General features: G+C 50.7%; 7 protein-coding genes across 7 annotated transcripts; 5 read left to right on the top strand and 2 right to left on the bottom strand.

The window, feature by feature from the left end:
• Window positions 1-3,691: 3,691 nt before the first annotated feature.
• On the top strand, window positions 3,692-5,196 carry GT037_010173 (betaine aldehyde dehydrogenase 2; the record flags this gene model as incomplete). The annotated part of the gene is made up of 3 exons (XM_038935220.1): window positions 3,692-4,096; window positions 4,150-5,037; window positions 5,083-5,196. 3 exons carry the CDS (start codon window positions 3,692-3,694, stop codon window positions 5,194-5,196), a joined length of 1,407 nt encoding a protein of 468 aa, XP_038782016.1.
• Window positions 5,197-6,168: 972 nt separating this feature from the next.
• On the top strand, window positions 6,169-6,983 carry GT037_010172 (uncharacterized protein; the record flags this gene model as incomplete). The annotated part of the gene is made up of 3 exons (XM_038935219.1): window positions 6,169-6,249; window positions 6,302-6,883; window positions 6,936-6,983. 3 exons carry the CDS (start codon window positions 6,169-6,171, stop codon window positions 6,981-6,983), a joined length of 711 nt encoding a protein of 236 aa, XP_038782015.1.
• A 518-nt stretch (window positions 6,984-7,501) lies between these two features.
• GT037_010171 (sister chromatid cohesion protein mis4) lies at window positions 7,502-13,225 on the bottom strand (the record flags this gene model as incomplete). Its single annotated transcript, XM_038935218.1, has 5 exons — window positions 7,502-10,436; window positions 10,489-12,580; window positions 12,627-12,769; window positions 12,819-13,008; window positions 13,090-13,225. Coding segments are annotated over 5 exons (5,496 nt in total), but the record flags the coding sequence as incomplete, so codon positions are not given.
• Window positions 13,226-13,572: 347 nt separating this feature from the next.
• GT037_010170 (dna-directed rna polymeras-like protein i subunit) lies at window positions 13,573-14,047 on the top strand (the record flags this gene model as incomplete). Its single annotated transcript, XM_038935217.1, has 3 exons — window positions 13,573-13,687; window positions 13,742-13,973; window positions 14,029-14,047. 3 exons carry the CDS (start codon window positions 13,573-13,575, stop codon window positions 14,045-14,047), a joined length of 366 nt encoding a protein of 121 aa, XP_038782013.1.
• Window positions 14,048-14,123: 76 nt separating this feature from the next.
• GT037_010169 (deoxyhypusine hydroxylase) lies at window positions 14,124-15,158 on the bottom strand (the record flags this gene model as incomplete). The annotated part of the gene is made up of 2 exons (XM_038935216.1): window positions 14,124-14,634; window positions 14,686-15,158. The coding sequence occupies 2 exons, from the start codon at window positions 15,156-15,158 to the stop codon at window positions 14,124-14,126; spliced, it is 984 nt and encodes a 327-aa protein (XP_038782012.1).
• Window positions 15,159-15,677: 519 nt separating this feature from the next.
• GT037_010168 (uncharacterized protein) lies at window positions 15,678-16,934 on the top strand (the record flags this gene model as incomplete). The annotated part of the gene is made up of 2 exons (XM_038935215.1): window positions 15,678-16,317; window positions 16,366-16,934. 2 exons carry the CDS (start codon window positions 15,678-15,680, stop codon window positions 16,932-16,934), a joined length of 1,209 nt encoding a protein of 402 aa, XP_038782011.1.
• Window positions 16,935-19,823: 2,889 nt separating this feature from the next.
• Window positions 19,824-20,671, top strand: GT037_010167 (endo--beta-xylanase i precursor; the record flags this gene model as incomplete). The annotated part of the gene is made up of 4 exons (XM_038935214.1): window positions 19,824-19,971; window positions 20,024-20,153; window positions 20,210-20,317; window positions 20,374-20,671. The coding sequence occupies 4 exons, from the start codon at window positions 19,824-19,826 to the stop codon at window positions 20,669-20,671; spliced, it is 684 nt and encodes a 227-aa protein (XP_038782010.1).
• Window positions 20,672-21,531: the final 860 nt, after the last annotated feature.

Genomic DNA, 21,531 nt, shown 5'->3' with positions numbered 1-21,531 from the left:
GCAGGTTAGACTCGCAATCAAAAGCCATATTGGTTGGTCGGTGCCATCCCGACCCTATATGCGGCGTCTTAAGAAAAGCGGCGTACCGATGCCGGCTCAACAAGTACCTTGGGGTACCTGCCCGTGCTCAGGACCCACCTACTACCACACCTTCGCCCGTTTCCCGTTGCTGAGCGATCAGAACAAGGTGCCAGGTTGTGATTGGCGACCGCAGCCCGTGTTGCAGTGCGTCCGTTAGCAGACGAGCCGCTGACAGCACGGGACCTGGCAGTCTCCGCCATCGCCCAGATTCCTCTCGACGCGACCACCACGGGACAGCCATGCCTTGGTCGCAGCCCGAGTACCCTGACAATCAGCGCTACCCGCCATGCTGCCGGTCATCTGCATCCCAGCCAAATATCCTCCATTTGTCGCAGCCTGCGCTGATCGCTCACATCCCTTTCATGTACAGACACCTGTCATGGTACATATATGATGTCAAGTAAGAGGTTGAAGAGGGATTCTGGCCGCTTCCAAATGTTCTCTCTTCTGCTCGATTACTCAACGCAAACGAGCATCAAAAAAGACCGTCCCCTAAGCAACTCGCTTACGCTGACGCTGAAGACCTAGACGATTTTCGTATGACAGTCTATTCTCACATCCACTTCGGTAATGCACGTTATGTGCTGCTCCATGACCACGGACAATCCAGGTTCGCCACCTGCAGTGGCAGATGTATGTATGCCAAGCCGAAGCACGAATTGACCTGGTGTGCACAAATTCTCGTCTATAACACGTTGTTTTATGACATCAAGTGCGGGATTACCTGGCCTGCACAACGGTTATTCGAAGCGAGTGGCGCGAGTGATGCTAACGAGCTCACGCTATGCGCCCATCTTCTCTACGGTACGGCCTGCTCCGCTCAAATCGTTAGAGCGGACATCCATAGTTTGGTAACGAGGGCGTTTCGCTTCAGCAAGGCTGAGTGGAAATTCATTAGCTCCTTGGATATCTGCCTGCAGGGTGCCTTGTGACTACACGTCTAGCTGACGGATCTCCACAATTGACACTGGGCGACAACGCCGTGGAGCTAGCGATGGCACCGCGTCTCGACTGTGTATTCTTGTATGTGGTGGCTTAGAGGTGCTCTGTCGGCAACACTGCTCGCATTTACAACAGCAACGTTCCGCACTCAGTGATGTGTGTGCAGAATCGCAGTCTGAGGTCGCGAGGAGTATCTCAGTAACGGTTTATGTTAATTGAAGCTACTGTTAACAGGACGGTTCTGAAACAAATAGCCCTAGATGTAGGAGTAAAACTGAATGAGTGCGTTGAAACTATGCTCGTTCTTTTCTGTTACAAGATAGATACCCCACTGGTCTTGACAAGCAAAGAACGTTGATAAGAACAACTCAAACGTTCTGTCAAAGCTATCGTTAAGGGGGCCACCTCAGAGTACTATAGGCCAGAACATGATACCAGACCTGGGGTTTTGGCAGAACGAGGGCCGAGAAGCCTGTTTTACGCCGGTTCGAAAACGGCTGCAAATCTCCGCAATATTAATAGAAGTAACGCGACCAGTCCAAGTCTTTCATAATCCGGTAAGCTCTTCGCGTATTGCGAATGTCTGGCAATATCTTATCAGAAGCCGATATAGATGTCGCGTATTCCTCTAATTCAAGCAGCCTAGCCAAGAGGCCGGCGTTGGACCGTCACGAAGGCTTATTTGCCTTCTTTTCTGACCACTTTTGCTATTGCTTCATCGAAGTCTCACAGTCGTACTTGTTGGTTAGACATCTACAACAGTGACCTGTGAAAATGCGTAAAGGAAGCAGAGAATCTAGCAGTGTTTCGTGCGCTTCAGGATGTTCAAGATGCATTTCCGTGCTAGAGCGCCTCAAATACATTATCTCGGGCTCATATTAATTGTATTTCGTAGTAAATTCATATACCTACCTGCACGCCGCCTGATAGACATGAGAGGCTTCAATACAGCCGCAAAACTGCGTAAGAACGGCTTCTCCAAATCGTGATATCTTTGCTGCTGCCTAGTCGTTCGAAATGATGAACTCAGCCTAGTGGGTTTGATGCTGGCGACCTTGAAGTGAGTCGATGAAGCCAATGTCTTTACGCATATTTCAGTTCTCTTATCATAGCACTGTGTCATTAATAGTGAAGGGTTTCTAGAGGCAACATGTACGATGGTAAGCTAGGAGAAGGCAGTGAAGAGGTCTGTCAAGTGCTTTTCAGCAGGGGCACATGCCCTAGGATCGAGCAACCAGACCAAACTCTGCAAGAGGTACCCCTAGCCTAACATAAGCGCCTCAACTGTTCTGGGCTGTTTTTTATCTGCAGACCGGAATAAAAAGAGTGAAATACGCAAGGCATTACGGCCCCGCCGCTCCGACCTAGGCTGAGTTTGGTGATTTCTAGTTATTGCGCGTGCAGCGTTCTGACAACAACGCCGCATGCACCGCGTGGACTTTATTGATGAGCGCAAGCGAGGGCCGTTCATGCCGCCAAGCTGTGCGCCGTCACTAGAGCTATGTATAACAGTCGATCTCGTGCAGTGCAGGCTGACGATCGAGGTCTGGTCTGAATTTGCCATTGCTGCCTTCCACTGGCAGACAGACTGAAAGCTCACGAAGCTTCCAGAAACTAGGGGCGACAAGATGGACGCCATACAACTTGCATGAACGACCTTAGTAAAACCCGTCGATTGAACGTAATCCCTTCAAAGGGTTGCAAGATAGCTGAGTGACTTCATATACAAGTCTGCTCGTCCCTCCGAATGCTTTAGGATAGAAAAGTGATAGAAGTTAGTGTAATCAGCGTAAATGAGAGGAAAGGTCCACGAAGCGACATCCCCCCAAAAGTGCCATACGGTTCTCTTTCTGACGCTCCGCTCGAGACACTGCTTGCTTGATGCGAAGCCAGCCCTATGAATATCGTTTCTAGCAAGGAGGGTGTAATCGGTATACCTGCCGGATTCTTGTAGCTGGTCTCTTAACACTGCGCATGTGGGCCCCGTACGATCTGGCTGTGTGGGTGAATCAGCAATGCCACACATCTTGCTCGCCATCTTGTTCGTAGATGGAGAGGGCGTTGATCACTGAGTACCAGCATTTCATGGTTGGTGGCTTGCGGCGCGGGTCTTTGGCTTTCGTACATAATAGCAGCATGTCAGTGAGGCAATCAGAAAAGGCCCGATTCCACACTATCAGCACTTCAGCAACTTGACTTCAGCCACGACCGTCTCCGATTAAGTGAGGAAGGAAGGCCACGTGTGCTTGTAGAATACCAAGTTTACGGAGGATGGTACGGGCAAGTCAGTGCCTACGGCGTACTAAAACACTGGAGGAGTACCAGTTGACGATTCTTCTGTAATGCTGATTAAGGAATCGCTTCTTCGTTACTTATCTAAAAACCGCGTTATCTTGATAACAGTCCTCAGAGAGCTCACTGATATCTATTGAAGGCGGGTTTGTGAGTCCGTTTTTCGGCGCAAGCTGTGAATGTCCTCCACTAAAGTGGGACGTGCACGAGCTAGTGTTAGCCTGTCATACGTCATCTCCGATGTTACTGCGGGCAAAGCCTCAACTCAAAATTGACTGCTCGCAAGACGCCACTAGATCAACACTGGTCGTTGCTCGCAGTGCATCTCCATCTCAATTTATCCAAATAATTCTCGTACCAAGAACACGCCACCGCCATGTCGCTGGAAAAGATTACGACCATCTCTCCCATTACGAATAAGCCAGTTCTCACACGCAATGGCCTCTCAGATGCAGATCTCCAATCTTTACCTGAGACAGCCTTAGCTGCGTTCGAGTCCTATCGTCGCACATCCCTCGCTGAGAGGCAGGACATTGTCAAGAAAGCCCTGAAGCTTCTCAATGACCGCCAGGATGTGCTGGGAAAGGAAATTACTGAGCAGATGGGCCGCCCCATTGCATATACCGCGAAGGAAGTTACGACTGCAGTTATGCGCGGCGAGTATCTACTCAAGATCAGTGAAGATACGCTCAAAGATACTCCAGGCGAGGCGGAAAAAGGCTTCAAGCGTTACATCAAGAAAGTTCCGCTTGGGCCGGTATTGATCTTGTTCCCGTGGAATGTGCGTGTGGCGACAGCCTCTGATTGCTCCGCACATGCTGACTTTACCTGCAGTACCCGTATCTAACCCTCATCAACTCGCTAGTACCTGCCCTACTTGCCGGTAATCCGGTCATCTTGAAGCCTTCCCCACAAACGCCGACCAGTGCCGAGCAGATCCAGCAGATCTTCAAAGAAGCCGGTTTGCCAGACGGTGTGCTTCAAATCTTTCACAGCGGATCCATTACCCAGATCGAGACAATTGCCCGCTCACCCAAGATCCAGCTGGTTTGCTTCACCGGTTCAGTAGCCAACGGCCTTGCGGTTCAGCAGGCTGCAAATGATCGTGTACCACTTCGAGTAGGTCTTGAACTTGGAGGCAAGGATCCTGCATATGTGCGTTCCGACGTTGATGTCAAGTGGGCTGCCGAAGAGCTTGTAGACGGCGCTGTCTTTAACTCAGGTCAGAGTTGCTGCAGTGTCGAGAGGGTATATGTGGACGAGAAGATTCATGACGAATTTGTATCAGCACTTCAGGATGTACTCAGTGGGTACAAACTCGGCGACCCATTCGACAAGAGCACGCACGTCGGTCCGGTCGTCTCAAAGCGTTCGGCAGAAACCATTCAGGCGCACATCAAGGACGCTCTGGAGAAGGGTGCCAAGAACGCTACTCCAGACAATGCCACTTTCAAGAACCCACCTGCAGATGGCAACTATATCGCTCCGACGCTTCTGACGGATGTCACGCATGATATGACTGTGATGACAGAGGAGACATTCGGTCCCGTGATCCCAGTCATGAAGGTCAAGGGCGACGCAGAGGCAGTCAAGTTGATGAACGACAGCCAATTTGGACTGACAGCCAGCATCTGGACCAAGGACGTGAACAAAGGTCACGAGCTCGCCGACGACGTCGAGGCTGGTACAGTCTTTGTGAACCGATGCGACTACCCTGCACCAGTAAGTCGTCCTGGTTCGACTTGGATATTTAACTGACGCGTTTAGGATCTGGCGTGGGTCGGTTGGAAGGATTCTGGAAGAGGCCAAACGTTAAGCAGATTCGGCTTCGATCAATTCGTCAAGCTCAAGAGCTACCACGTCAAGGATTATCCGAAATAGAAGATACTATATGGAAAGCGGAGGCTCCACAAATGAGTGGTCGTCTTTTTCTCCTCCAGGACGTTCCAGTACCTGCTAGAGACATGTCACCCAACTCGATGCATCTTCCGTCTTGATTACAATGTGGCATCGTCAGATCTAAGAAAAGTGCATCAGTGACAAAGTCGAGATCATTTAAATCATGGTTACACGATTATTACGTGGTGTTATCGATTCATGGTCAACGCGCATTGTGGGGTTACCCAAAGACACGTTCAGAGATCGTCGCCTTATCACGGATCCATCTATCAGAGCCCACTAGCACCTTTTTCAAGCATCATCACGCATCGAGTCACATAGGACTGAAGTCAAAAGTATGGCAGAATGGCAGTCGAATGCGCGTCTCCTCTTTTGTGACCTGATGAAGCATGAGGCTTAGCATCACAAAAGGTACCACAAACCGAGATTCTGGCGACCAGCTGAACAATCACATCCTCCAGAATTTGGTCTTAGCCATAGTGAATCTGCTTGCTTTCAAAAAGTCCTCTCAAAATTCTTGAGACCGTTCTTTGTTCGAATGTTTGAGAACTATAAAGTTCGGAGCACGGAACGGCTCCTTACATTCCGCAGCCACGATTCCCACTCGCCCATCCCCATCCTAAGCAAAGGAATGTCGGATCGGGACAATGACTGCAGACCGCAAGGAGCGATCCAGCGCCACATGATGAGCTAAGTAAGTAGATCTCTGGTTCAGTTCTCAAAAATCTTCGTCTATATCCATACAGTCTCCTCTGATGCCGCTCTTCGGGTAGATCCTCATGATCTCCTGCGATCTTGGTCACTTCTCGTTTGTGGTTATTTCTACTGGCCATTTTAGCGTGGTATCCACGTCCTTCACAAATTGAATTTGGTTGCTGCCATCTTTCTTGGATCTGTACATATATCTCATTGTCTATTACGTCCAGCATCACACATACGCACCGCCAACATAAGATGGCTTTCAAGATATTCATGGTGCGATTTCGAAGGTATTTGATCTGCGACAAAGATAGGCCAAAGCCCTGCCTGAACATTGTACGTATCATGGCCACTCTCAATCTAACATGCGCGCTGACAGACGTCAAAGGGTGGTCCGACCAACGTACGGGTGATCGATATTTCAGACTCTCTCCCTGGCCTCACAGACTCCCAACGTAAGCAGATTAGAGAAGAAGCGTCCAGCGGTGCCCTCCGCTTGCAAAGCATGGAACCTCAACCACTCACATCTCGTCCTTCATCCAAGCACTCGGACACGCGCCATCCACATATCCCTACCAACACACTTGGAAGCCTTTCCTACAATACAGAAACAATTTCGCACCATTCGTTTACAGGCGTGTCCCCTGAGGAACACGTCGTGGCGCCTCTCAATACCGCTCCCAAGGATCTATCCAGCAATGTTTCAGCATCACGGCGCCGCAGAAGACAAGACTACAGTCCAACAGCGACACATATGAAAAGTACGTGGAGTAGTGATCGGCCATATAGCAGCGGGTCTAGCAGTGAATACGACATCTCCCGGTCCCCCCATGCTAACGAAATGGGCATCGAGCTTAAGAAGCTTCGCACGGAGTCTCCACATGCGCTGGATGTAGACAAGGGTGGTCATGTTCAGGATAGCGCTCATGGTGCGAAGGAAGAAGAAAGCATGGTTACGGGACACGCTGCTGTCAGGCGACCCGATGATCATGTACATGTGGAGCACGACTGACAATACCGAGGTAAACAACTTAACTGCAAGGGAGAAGATACCGCTCGTCGCCTTCTAGACGTTGAGAAGGCAGTAGATAGGTGTCGTCGAGTGTGAAACACCCATAAGAGAATGTTTAGAGAGAGCGAAGGATGTAACGGTTTCGGTCGAATGCATTTGTTTGCAGATTATAATCAAAAACAGAATACGTACTATATTAAATATTTTTTGAGCGAAGTCACAGAAGCTCAGAAGGAGGTATGTTTTCAAAAAAAAAAAAGTTGTCCTAGATTTCAATTTTCTGGATTCGACATGCTAAAGATTCCCGCAAAAGCCATGAGCTTTGCGATGACATGAAATGAGAAACGCCAAATACGCCGTATGGCAGTACCATATGCTGAGGGGTATCAATGATATGCCTTTGCCTCCGAACGCCGATTTCATGCTTAATAGTTGGGAAAAAGTACCAAGCCTCCGCTTCACGTGACGTACGCGACGAATAATGCTCGTGTGCTAGTTATCATCACACGGGCGTAGGACTTCCGTGCCAGGTGTATTTTCTCGCCGTCAAACTCAGTGGCTGAGCGATCAGGGCTTCTAGTCTGAGTCGCCATCGCCATCCGGTGTCCTAGAATTACGCTTCTTTTTGGATCCAGAAAGCCTTCCCCTTGCCTTCTTTGGTGTATTGCCTAGGCTCACATTGCTCTTCCTCTTCCTGCCGCGACCGCTCGTAGGCAACGGCGTGCCATCCTCACCGTTTTCATTCGGCGTCTCGTACCCTCCACCAAGTGCATCGTCTCCTTCGGCATCAATGAAGGTCTCACGATCTACGTCCAGCAAATCTGCAAAGTCGTAGCACTGTTTCACCATGCTCTCGCGGCTATCCAACGCGCGCATGATCGTTTCGAAGCGTTCCCAAATTTCCTTGCCAGTAACGAGATTATTCCGATGCGCGGGTTTGGCGTAATCTTTTTGCGAGATGGGTGCGTTACTCTTGACGGAGTAGCATCGTCGAACAAAGGTGCGGGTCTCCCATACCATCTGCAGGATCATACAAGCTGTGGTAATCTGGCGAAGTCTGCTATTGTCAATTGCTGGAGGAACAAGTTGAGACGCTGTCGATATCCCAGCTGGTAGCATGGGTGACATCGGGCTTATACCACGAGCTTCTAGCATTTGTTGTTGGAACATGTCTTGAGGCAAAGGTTGCGCCACATCCATATATTGCTTTGGAAGTTCGTCCGCGATGACAAGTCCGATAGCGGGCCCTGTCGTGTTGAGGACCATGGCTTCAACTGCATTGAGGAACACAGCAAGCTCTTCTTGATGGGGAAAGTCGAGCAAGGCGAGGTTCTCCAAGCAGAAGCGAGCATACAAGACGGGCTCAGGTACGGCACCACTGATGTCCAGTTTTGCAAGGTTGAAATCAACCTGTTTACAAAAGTTGGTAATGAACTTTTTAAGACTGGCTTTTTTGCCCGTCTTCAGTGCCTCGAACAGCTTTGCAAGCTTCGGAGTGTAAGTGGCTTCGACCATGCCATGGGAGTCGCTAAACATGCTCAGTTGGTACTTGAAAGCCATGTGTATAGCCTGCATGTACTCCTTTTCCAGGTACGACTCTTGCTTCTCGTGTATGCGCCTGTGCTCGTCCGCTGCAACTCGAGCCAAGTTTGGGTTCGGTGAGGTCGCCAGGGCGACAAGCGCAGCACCGCATTCCTTCGGGTGGACGAGACCTTGCCGACTGATACTGGCAATGATGTCTGTGGCAATGACAGCAGAATCGTTTTTGTTTTCCAACGCAGCTTTCACAAAGTATTCCAGGAATTTCTGCGCCAGATGCAACGTGGCATGGTCGTTTCCTGTAGCGGTAAAGGATGTTTCCAAGCGTGCAGAACCATTGGCAGCTCCTTTGCCTGTTGCAATCTGCGCGCCGGTTTCAGAGCGCCGCTCAGCGACGGAAAAGAATTGTCTAAAGAAAGACAATGCAATGTACTTGAGGGAGTCATTTCCCTCGTTGACAAACACAAGCTTGACCACCTTCTCCACTTCACCACGCATAAAATGCTCTGGCGACTGCTGACATATGCCACCCATGCTTTGCAAGGCTTGCTCGCGAAACTCTAGTTCCCAAGTCTGCATAGTGAAAGGTCGAACGGTATCTAACAGTATAAGAGAGGGAGGGGGAGGGTTCTTCTGGTTCAACATCGGCTCCATCTGCTTCTTTACCGTTTCATTGCTACTTATGGAAGTGCGAAGTTTGGCAATGAATGATTCAGCCTGTTGGTCAAAGCTGCATACCTGGCCGAACGTGCCAAGCAATATCAGGTAGGGAAGGATGCGTTTACGATTAGCCGTTGCCTGTTCCTTAGTTGAACCTAGGAATGGCCGGAGATTTAAGATGACTGAGCAAACTGTGCCAAAGATTTTGTCAGCGTCCATACCTGGCATCTTGCTGATGGCCCACAGGCAGTGAACGACATCAAGAAGCGTCTCTCTGCTTCTGGGCCAAGCCATGGATACGCAGCTAGCCAGCTTTGGAACGTTTTTCAACAAACTTATTCGAATCTCTTCTGCAAAAGCATGTTGAAGAGGAGGAAGTGTCGGCAGGACATGCCGGAAGATGACGACTGTCGGCCGCACAAGGGCTACGTCCTCATTGGTGCCGATGATCTTGATGTAGAGCTTTAGGTGCCGCAGATAGTCGACTGTAAACAAGGTCGGTCTGACTTTTGCGAAGACGCTGAGTGTGTTCATGACACGTGCTTGGGACTTGGTGTCTGTGCCATTCTCAGGATCAATGACTTCATCTACCAAGTCCGCAACCAGCTGTCCACAGATCTTGAGGTTGGCAGCCGGACCTTTGGCTTCGGGTGATAGGCAGTGAACAAAGAATTTCTCGAAAGCTTCTAGGTGTGCGGAGCTTTTCTCGACAGACTCCAAGAGATCTACCATGAAGACGGCTCGCTGGGCACGATTGAGCCTGTGCTGACTGTCATCGGTCTTTTCAGCCGTTAACCATATCTCTTCGAGTACGTTGCGACCCAACTCAGAGATAGCGTTCTCATTGTCCTGCGAAGGTAGAAGTAGCGGGCCAGCGATCTTCAGCCTAACCTGCTTCGAATCGGAGCGGAGGTATATCTCTTTGAGCAACTTGATAGCCTTCTTCTTGGGACCATTTGAAGGATCGGTAGTCATCTCCAAAATTTGTGGCAGAACATGTCGTTCGAGAGATGATTCCTTAGCCAGGCAGTTCGAAAGAAGCGATAGTGTCGCCTCTCGAACCATTGGTGAACTATCTCTTAGTGATGGAATCATGTTAATGATATGTTCGTCAGAGATAACCCTTGAGTCTTTGTCCAGCAGCTGTTGCAGTCCTGCTGTTCCTCTTGTGCGGAGCTTCGAGGAACTCTTGTCCCGGGCGTAAATCTGCATGTGATTGACAATCTGCGAGAGGTATCTGCACACCTGGCTTTGTAAAGTGATGACACCAGCAGCTAGCTTGCTCTGGTCATCCGATACAGACTGGAATTTGCTATCAGATGATATTAGTTGCGGAACGGTCTTGGATCGGTTGGGAAACTCACTATTTTTGAGCGAGCCACTTCGGGTCCGCAATCATGCTTTCCAAACATTGCTGAACAGTCGCAATAGCTTGAGGCCTATGGCCCTCATCTCGCTCGGGAAACGTCTTGACGACAGCCGTCAGCCACGAACTGACATAAAAGCCAGTCGCAGCTTGTAGGTGCGGGTCTTCTTGAGAAGGCTGCAAATCGAGGTAGCCGACCAAAGATTCAAGAACCATGCGGTAAGGGCCATCGAAAGCTAGTAAATCCACATCGTTGACCCTCTCTCTGATGTCTTCACTCAAGGCATCGCTCACGAGACGATCTAGTCCTGACGACAAATCTGACTGTGAGATATCTAGCCTTTGCCTCATCTTTTTAAGTTGGTCTCTAAAGTCGATGACGCCGCATCCGATCGTCGCCATGGTTGTGAGCGCCATGTCTTTGTCGACCACAGAGTGCTTGGTCCCCTGATCATCCACGAGTATGGTTCGCATACGGACTAAGAACATCTGTAAAAGAACAACGGCAGCTGGCCATTGAGGAGAACCAAGGACGTTACAGAAGTCATCTATGAACAAGTCCAGAAGATTGCGGAATGGTTTGTCGCCCGATTTAGAAGTGTTCGATGCTTTGTCACAAAGTTCCTTCACGATGTATGAGGCTTCAGCGGCAGCCTCCGTGCTTAGTCTCTGAGCTTTTACCGCAGGCGATTCGCTGCCGTTTGCTCTTTTTGAGTTCTTGAGGGGTGCTTGACCAGGCTCGTAGTCGCTAACATCGTCCTCGGCCATGTTCGCAAGCACGTTGTCTGCCTGTGACGCAGTACGAGTGGTCGGATTTGTTGCGACAACCTGAACGAATCGCATGAACAGTGCAGATATCGTCATGATAGGAACTTCTCGAGCCGACAAAAACTGCCTCGCGCTCGCTTTCTTATCGGGCAGCTTTTCTAGGTTGCCGAGGATACCATTCACAATGGATCGTCGTTGGCCTGGATGGCGAGCGAAAATCTGGGCAAGAACATCCATAGCTTTCTGGCGGAAATGTTCAAACTTCTTGATGGTAAACACAGAGTCTCTTTCGCTTTCGCTGTTCTGCTCCACCAGTAACTCCAGCGTCAGATACTCCAAGGTGTTGAGTGCTCGATCTGGCAGGTTATATTTGCCAATCAGAGTAGCAAAACGGGCAAGAACAGCTCCACACAGTCGTAACACCACCTGTAACTCTTGTCTGTAAGCTGATGCCGCATTGAACAAATCTTGAGCCTCGCCAGAACGCCGTGATTGAACGATAGGAATGATGCACGAGTCCTTGATCAGCTTCGTAAGATCAATGACGGTGTCGATGATGTCCTCTCGTCGCATTCGGTAGTCGTCACGGCCCTCGATCATGGTTTCCAGCAAAACTTTGGATGATTTTAGTGCAAACTTGGCTGTTGCGACATTCTCTACAAGCTCCGAGTTACCCTCATCCCGGGGAAAGAGTCCATTCTTGGTCGTAGACACGACAGCCGGATGCAGGAGTGATTGTATCTGCATGGCCAGATCTACGGAAAGCACGTTGAAGCGACCAAGGCCGACTACACCAGACATCTTCTCGGAAAGAGTGTCCATTGCCCGGTGCTTCAGGATGCTGAATTCGCCGTCAGAAGTCATGACTTTGGTGAAATGCAGTGAGCCGTCCAGATCATCCTTGTCTTCGGTCAAAGTTGTGACGAAGGATTCCAGCGCCTCAATCTTGCCGTCGGCAATCTCTCGTTCGTGCGGTCTCAACACCGTGACGCCGCTCTCGACTCTGTTGTCCTCCTTCTTTTGTGATAAACTTCCAACGTCGATGTTGTCAATGTACTTGTAGTCCCCGCGTGCGACTGCCTTTGGCTTTATCATGACGGCCGGGCCAGGGGGGCGTACGGGTGTGTTGCTTGGAGCGGAAGATAGAGCACTCGAGGGATATGGCAAGTCCGCGTTGTGTGCGTGGGCATGGCCGTTGGGGGTGGTGGCTGGTGGCGGCGGGGCTGCTACGTGAGCCTGTTGTGGAAGAAGAGAAGGAGCAACAGTGTTTCGGGAAGGAGCGTGTTCTTTTCGAGGTTGTTCGGGTGGCTTGACACTCGGTGCTGTCCTAGTTAGTGGCTGCATGTTCAAGGCGACAAGGAGGCCTACCGATGAAGGCTACATTCGTTTGCTCATAGAGCTTGCGCGCAAATGGACTCAGCCCAGATATGGCATTGGGCGTGTCACCATTAGAGTTCTTGGTAGGGCTGTCTGGTGAAGGGGTCGCTAGCAGTGGCATGGACTTGAAGTGACTGGAAACATTAGGCACGGCTTTCACCTGGGGCAGAGGCATGGACCTACTACTCTGGTAGCTTATCGCGAAGCAGGAGGTTACGAAGCTGATTGAGGGTATCGTGTAGATGCTGGGCTGTGGACTGGCCCTCGATCTCTGCGTTCAAGATTCCCACAGCCTTCTTCGCCGCTTTCTGTTGCTCAGGGTTCAGGGTAGAGGGAGGAGTGGGAGGTTCAGCGGTTGGGAATGGAATTATTTCTGAAGATTGTCAGCCAACCTCTGCGCCAGGTGAGAGAAATGTGCTCTGGCAATGTGCGCAAGTGAAGCAGAATTACTGACCAGGCGAGAAGGGGATGATGGAGGTAAAGGGCGAATACGGAAGGGCCTCGTCCACTGTGGGAGGAGGCCTTCTGTACGGGAGCCCAGCTCCGTTGCCATTGTGCCAGTTGCCATTCATTGCGCTCGTCGTGGCGAGCCCTTGTGTATGCAGACAAGCACAGTGGAGATGCCGTCGTGGTGGATTGGATGGGTCGGGGCATATGGCTATGTGAGCCTACGTGCGCGCATGCTTCTCCCATGCAACTGACCGGTCACTGCTTGATGGAGCTCTTAGTAACAAATTAGGGTGAAAGTCGTATGCGATGCGATGATGGAATGCACGTGGTGGTGCACGACATTCAGACGCGTTCTCACCGCCTACCATTCCTGTCTTAGCTTGGCTGCAGCCGCGGAAGTCGCGATTCCCCGTAACTTTTTTCCTGTACTCCAACACCAACCTCGGAATCACCCGCCTTAAAACGACGAATCGACAAGTCGCCCACAATGTCGGCGATTGGTAGTCTAGTCTTCTGCACTGACTGCGGAAACCTTCTCGACGGATCTGCCGGCAAACAAAATGTCATCCTGACCTGCGCGGCATGTGGAGCGCAATGTAAAGGTATGCGCATCTATGTTGCGCAACGATCGATATAGCCAGGCTGATCAGCGCTAGATACATCATCCAAGACGGTCGTTACAGTTTCTAAGCCTACCGCCTTTCCGTCGTCGTTGCGGGCAAAGAGGTCTGAGGTGCAGACCATTTCCGAAGCCGATGTCCAAACCAGCAGTATCATCAACCATCCATGCGAAAAATGTGGCAGAGAGAAGGTGCGATACTACACGCAGCAACTGCGGAGTGCAGACGAAGGAAGCACCGTCTTCTACGAGTGCGACTGCGGTCACAAGTACGTCGAGAGGTCCGCATGCAGAGCTGAGCTTATGCTAATTGCTATCTTACAGGTGGAATACCAACAACTGAAGCGGATGTTCTGCCTATGGTGGCCATGTTGATTTCTATATACCCAAAACGCCATGTGTATGCAATACCTTCGGTTCTAAGCTGCCACAGCCTGCGGCACGATGGCATACTCCATCTCTCCATTCTTCTCGAACTCTGCCATGTCAAGCGCTACAACTACACTGTCTCGTACTACCTGTTCTGGGTCGTTCAAGAACTTGCGCAAGGTGTCTTCGACGCCTTCTTCGTCGCCCAAACTTCCAAGTGCCTCGGCAGCCTCGTGTCGGACCATGCTTGCCTCCTTTGTGTTACTGAGCGCTTCTGTAAGACTGGGGATGGACGCTGGGTGTGACAACTGCCCAAAGACAAAGGCGATCTCGTGGCGGAAGAGGGCAGATGGATCTGTGAATCCGCGAGCGAGCGCTTGTACAGCCGGGACGGCAGTGGGAAGGTCGGGCGGCGAGGAGAGATCGCGCAGGGCGAACATGGCTCGATAGCGCTGGAACAATGGCAGGGACGTGTCTAGCAGTGTCTTCTCTAGCTCTGGGATCGATGGCTTCTCAGCGCCCTGTGGTAGCGGCGGCGCAGGATCGATGGATGTAAAGTCACTGTTCCTTGTGAGCAACCAGACCGACTATATAGAATCGGACATATCCTACCTCTTCTTCAACTTCTCCTGTCCCTTTTGCAGTCCATGATCCCACTCGATGCGGTCAACGGCGATGTCGCAAGTCTCGCGCACAACGTCGATCTCCTTGACATCGTCCCTCAACGCCCTCAACAGCTCGAGACTGCCCTTGTCGCTCAGTGCACCGAGCGCCTCAGCAGCCTCGTGCCTGCACATGGAATCCTCCCCTTTGTCCTCGAGTACGCCCTTCAACGGTGCGATGGCAGCATCATGGCCAGACTGGCCCAGGCAGTAGGCGAGTTCATGTTTCAACAGAGCTGACGGCGATGCGAAAGCGGCAGCGATGGCCTCGATTGCGGGGACCGTCTGCGCACTGGGTGGCTGCAGACCTGCAAGGTGCTTGAGAGAGAAAAGAGCGCGAAAGCGGCGGGCGAGGGGCTCTGACTCCGAGGTCAGGATATTGCGAAGCGTAGACACTTGGGTATCCTGCTCTGTGGCTGCCATTTTGTTGTTGTAGGAAAAGAGAGTGATTGGAAAAACCTAGTCTTGTACGTAAATGTCTTCCCGATCGCGGCTCGACTCTTTTTTGGCGGGGATCCAAAGATCTGGTGGGGTGTCAGAGTTCCATCTGATTAGATCTTCACCGCAATCTCCAGGCTCCGGCTGGTGCTTGCCGTAGCTGGTTAGGATCCATGTGACAGCGTGGCACGCCAAGTCCAGGGCTGCAGGTGCGGGTGCGCATGCAGGAACAAGCCCTACTTTCACTATGACTCCTTTTCTCCTCGTCTTTGCTCACTGTGAGTGAAGGACGACTAGCAGTTCAACAAGGCGACAAAGAAAACAAAGACGGTACACTGGCCTGCCGCATGGGGGATCGAGCGCGCTTCACTCTCATCTTCACCGCGACTTCGCACATCGACTGGAAGGCCCCACCGAGCTCTTTCCACACGACGTCCACGACCGCCTGTCGACAAACCTAGCTCTGTGCAAGTAAACACAAAACACCACACAAGACTCCTCACCATGGCGTTTCTTCGCGGAATTCCCGAGACTATCTGGAACTATGTCAGTCCGCGCAAGATACAACACCGGCGGGAGAAGCCGTTCGCGTTCAAGGCGCCCGCGATCCCCACCCGAGTCACGACCCTTCCCAAAAAGACCTCACCACTCACACGAGAGATGAGCCCAGAAGTGCCTGTCAAGACATGCGATCCGCCAGCCTCAACTACTCACTTCGACATCGACGCGACCCTGTTGCCGCCGTCGCCTCCAGCATCGGCCGTCTCTTCCAAAGACCTAGAGAGCGACATGCTAGCCAAAAAATTACCCGCCGCGCGAGACGACCAGACAGAGGGCTCTTCTGCCGACTTGTGGGATGCGAACGAGGAAACCATGGTTGTCGATGACGGAACTTACATGATTGCACAGAAGAAAGTGAATCACGACCAAGAGAGGCAAAGACAGGACCAGCAAGCGCGTGAGCTGCGCGATGCTGGTTGGTCTGAGGATGCTGTCTTCCTTTTCCAGAAGCTGGGCATGCGCGGCTTCGAGCCATTGATGCCCATCAGCTGGATCGCTGACCTTGAGACCGTTCCCGCTGACCTCTTCACCGAGAACATCGACAAGGCATTCATCAAGCCAGCCTATGGCACCGAGCACAATGGTATGTTGCAGCCCCATTTATTGCGAGCATGTTACTGACATTATCCAGCACAGTATGCTCTTGAGAGGCTCTTCGATCTGGGCAGTGTCTCTCGTGACGCTTGGCACACGCGGACGAAGCGGGCTCCCCATTTCCAGATTGGCAAGGCCGTCAAGGCGTACACGAGGTGGGCTATGAAGGATGGTGGAGTTGAACAGCTCTGGTCTCACTTCCCGCTATTCCAGACCGTCACCTTCTCAAAGCATGTGCACCCGGCGGTCGGAGAGCGCAAGATGATCGAAAAGCTCGATCGTCTGCACGAGTTGTGGTATGATGCCCTGCAGATCGACCAGGCCACAGACCGAGGAGATTCCAATGTGCCTGAAGTTCCGACACTGTATGGCATTACTGCGACGCACACCGTTATGGCTTTTGTGAGCTACGCGCCTTCGACTAAGAAGAACAAACAGTCTTCTGTGCGTCTACTCGCCATGTACGACTTCATGCAGGAAGGTTGCGATGTCTGGAATTCCCTTGCCATTTCCATCTTCATCATACATTGCAGGAACAGGATGATGCAGCTGAGAGAATGGCTCCCCGAGCCAGAGATCTCAATGGAAGAAGATCCTGATCTTTGAACGACGAGCACGACACAAATTAACGACATGAAAGAAAGGACATGATGAGCCACGTAATGAAGAGATGGATGTGGATTATGAACATCGGATGCGATTTGAACGCGTGGCGTTTTGCTTCGCGATATACCCCATAATGAGCGCAATACCCAATACCCCGTTTTCTTTTTTTTCTTATGTCAGTCTACTGAGCCACAGGTGTTTGGCTGGGGAGAAATGATTGAAGGAGGAAGCTTTACCAAATTGCGGCATCCTGCAAACGATTTCGCTGAAACATAAGTGTAGCGATCAGTGTGGTAGGACGAAGTACATGAAATTGATCAGAGCAATGACGTAGCGATCATGCAAATGACTGAAAGATCCATATAATCATGTTCTCTCGCATGGCTGTGATACTGTCTTGTAGGAATCTCGTAAGCATATTCAGACGTGTCAACTTCGAGACCAGCATCTCGTAGTCCAACGGACCTCATTTCCAGCCTGTCCACTCAACCTTCCCACATACTCCCCAGAGATCACCTTATGTCTGCCCACCTTTGAGGTTCCTAGGCGACTGGCCTTTTCGGCTGCCATTCCCAACCTGCTTGCTGCCGAATTCTCCAAACTTCGAGTTTCTTTTCCAAGGTCTCCATGCAATCTCTGCAATGACCTGAACAATCCAAAACGACTTCGACAGCGACTGGACACGGTAGTCGAAACCGGCTTCCGGGGTCTTTGCCACACATCGTGAATGGGTTCGCGTAGTCTTGTTTGATGTGCTCGCACGCAGTGTACCAGTAGTAGTTGCGTCTGCACATTCTTGTTAGATCCTGGTGTCTGGTGTAGCTATAGGCTTAGAGTTGAACAAATATGACAGAGAGGTTCAAGGCAGAGGAGGTTGTTGATGTTGTTGGCGATTAGGGAAGGTTCATCAACGGTAAACGCTGGAGAGTACATAGTATTCATTCACCGTAGATTGAAACTTATCGTAGTATTGTCGACGACGATGCGAGGTGAAGGTGAGTGTGAATATGCTCTGAGCACTCTAGAGTATGTCATCATGTAGCACGATTCTGACACTTCTAGTATCCCCATAATCTGATGTTGAAGAACACATCATTGAGAGGTATGAAAAGACGGAGATTACCGATCCAGTTGTATATCTTGAGCACACCTATCAGGAACATCTTCTGTCAAAGTGTGTTAGCTCACATGGCTTCGAAGGGATCCGAAGATTTATCCAGTGAATGGTACTTGTTTCTTTGCTGTCTGTACAGACGTCAGCCTTCTGACTACGCTCATCGATGATACTCTTTCTAACGCCTGTTGTATGCATTGTTTCACGCGGTGCAGACTCTCATGTACCAATTTCCATAATTTGACCCTTCATAATCAGCGGTTCAACCAAGCTTCCACGCAATCGCCCTTCACCCACCGGGACAAGCCTGGACAAGACATCTTATACGACACCAAGAGCCTGGGCAAGCAAGGCCGATATGCATTCTCTACATTCTGAAATCTGGGGTGCAGACGGCTATGTACAGGTACCGCAGACGGGGCTTCGTACTATGGTGGGTAAACTGTGATTCGTGCGTTAAGTTTCCCGGAACATCAAGCAGCTTGCAATTCTCCGGGATACGGCTGAACGGCACCATGTGATCATCTCGCGTTCTGCAAGTGCAACCACTGCAGTACGGGTCTAGTGTTCATGTTAGGAAGAAGCATCCGCGGCTGCGCTGACGTGGACGTGATGGGTCGGTCAAGGTTGTGACAGTCTTGTCTGCTGGCATGCAAGGTCTCATCTGCGTGGCCTTGGTAGCGCGATAATTCGCTTTGATCTCTTGGAGTTGTTCAGGTCGCCAAATGCTTGTTTTGAAGATCAAAGATCGTTCCAAAACGGCACTCTACCTAGGATCTCGAGGCACAGGACCGGGAGCGTGAGCGCTTGACCAGGCTGAAAAATCGGAACGTAGCCCAATCATGGTAACTTGCCAGCGTATTTTCGTCTCTGTTCGCTGATCAATCAGCCTAGGATACGGGCGTCATGGTAATGGAAAACAAACACCCGGATATGGGGCTCAAACAAGCTGCAGTGCCGCAGTTGCTTGGCAGCACGCATGGACGCCTACGAAAACTCCTCAGTTCCCTTTCATCTATCACTGTGACATTACCAACGCCATACAATCTATACATGAAATGCTATACTGCATACCGAGCTTCTTGGACATTGAAAATCACGCGGAACGATGTGTAAGAACTACGCCTTTACCGCCACCTCCAAGCGCCACACGTGTCACGCGGCTTCACATAGATTAACAGCTCACGGCTCCACGATTCGGTATTCGAGCCAAGACTCTCTTTAACCGCTGGAAGAATGCAAAGGCGGAGAGCTTGGCGTATGCATGCGAAAGAGATGAGAAACATAGGTGGAGGAGTTCTTGCCAGGACGGCCATAGCGCCGCCATGACCCGAAGCCAGCCCCATAACGGAGATATTGACATCTAAGTTAATGACCGCACGGTCTTGTCCCTTGAATCTTTGTTTCAAGCTACCAGCCAATCAAACCTGACCCATGAGCTGAGATTCCAAAATATCCCGAGCTGCTGTTGATGCTATTGGCTTAGCCCAATCCCTTCGCAGCCATATTTCTTCACGAACGCCAAGCGTAGCATATTAGTGTCCCTTCTGCCTCAGTCCTTGATCTACATCCTAGCTGCTAAGAGACGGACGGCCGTTGCAATGGCGAGAATGTTCGTCTTGGCTTTGCCAGCAGGACCGGGCCTACTCCATTCGACTATCACGCCGCAGTGTAGAATAGCAACGGCTATAAAGCCATCATGAGTCGTCCTCGTAAATCACTTCCACAACTAACCAACTCCCACCGCTTTCAACTTCAGTCTCTTCATATCCAATATGGTGTCCTTTACTTCCCTCATCACTGCTGCTGTTGCTGCGACTGGTGCTTTCGCTGCTCCCGCCACTGATGTAGCTGCTCGTTCCTCCGGCGACCTCGTCGCTCGCCAGAGCACCCCCAACGCCGAAGGAACACACAACGGCTGCTGTAAGTTGAATCACTGATATACGTGTAAGCAGTAGTTGACCAAAGATTCTAGTCTACTCTTGGTGGACTGATGGTGGCTCCAGGGTCACTTACACCAACGGTGCAGGGGGCAGCTACAGCGTCAACTGGGGAAGTGGCGGCAACTTTGTTGGTGGTAAGGGCTGGAACCCTGGATCGGCCCGGTAAGCCAACTCCTTGGAGTAAACAGTTGATGAGAAACACTTGCTGATCATATCAGCACCATTACCTACTCGGGCTCCTACAACCCCAACGGCAACTCCTACCTTGCCATCTATGGCTGGACACGTAACCCCCTCGTCGAATACTATGTCGTTGAGAACTTCGGGTAAGCGATTTCTCTGTACGATTTTCACCTGGGATATATGCTGATTTCGTTGACAGAACCTATGACCCAAGTTCCCAGGCTAGCAACAAGGGTACCGTGACTGCCGACGGCTCTTCTTACAAGATCGCTCAGTCGACCCGTACTAACCAGCCATCCATCGATGGAACAAGGACCTTTCAGCAGTACTGGTCTGTTCGCCAGAACAAGCGCTCCAGCGGATCCGTGAACATGAAGACTCACTTCGATGCTTGGGCCAGCAAGGGCATGACTCTTGGTAGCCACTACTACCAGATTGTCGCTACCGAGGGATACTTCTCTACCGGTTCTGCGTCTATCACTGTGAACTGCCCGTAAGCGATAGAATGACTCCACGGCTTGGTACTTCAAGTAGTCGTAGTGGTGCGGACTTGATGAAGGTGTGTGTCGATATGCGCTTCGCTGGCCTAGCTAGTAACTTCTTTCTGTAAATATATTGTTATGCTAGCTTGCTAGTCAAAAAATGTCAAACTTTTGCCATTCATGATATCGTCTCTGCATCAGCCTCAGTCACTGTTGCCATGTCTTCACAGTATCGGATCATTAAAACGAGTTGCCTAGGCAAGTCTTCTTTTCTGTTTGCCTTACCCTGACCACGGTACCCTTTCAATGTGCTTCCGCAACTATACTGAATACTCTTGTTCAGACCAACATATTCTCCTCAGCTCTACACATCCCTTTACATTATGCAGACTAGCCCAACATTACCCTATACAGCGCCAGTGTAGCAGCATCGTAGATAAACTCCAACTGAGTGAAGAGTGGTGCAAAGATTGCTGGATGCGAGAACACAACAGTACATCCAAACAAGGTGACGAAGGCAAGAAGCTCTGGAATGATCGTTGGCCAGGCGGCGCGAAGTGGTCCGGGTATGCTGGAAACAAAGGAAGGGATATCAAGCGTGATGATGTACCGCAGTAGGTAGCAGTAGTTTGGAAGCATAAATCAAGGACCAAGGTGAGGCATTACTTTGATATACACCTAGGGATTCATGATATTATGATATGTGTGGACAAGAACGTGACAGTTCTATTTCTGACTCAACCCACATTTACTGCATCAGCCAAGACTGCGACAGTGAGCAGCCATACTAGGAGGTCTCCTTATAACAATACCTACCCTACAATTTCGTCACCGTACCCACGCAGCTTCACAAGTCACATTTGAATCTAATTCGC

This window comes from Alternaria burnsii (assembly GCF_013036055.1).
Source record: "Alternaria burnsii strain CBS107.38 chromosome Unknown 726, whole genome shotgun sequence".
Lineage (NCBI taxonomy): Eukaryota > Fungi > Ascomycota > Dothideomycetes > Pleosporales > Pleosporaceae > Alternaria > Alternaria burnsii.
This window is presented reverse-complemented; position numbering and strand designations above follow the sequence as displayed.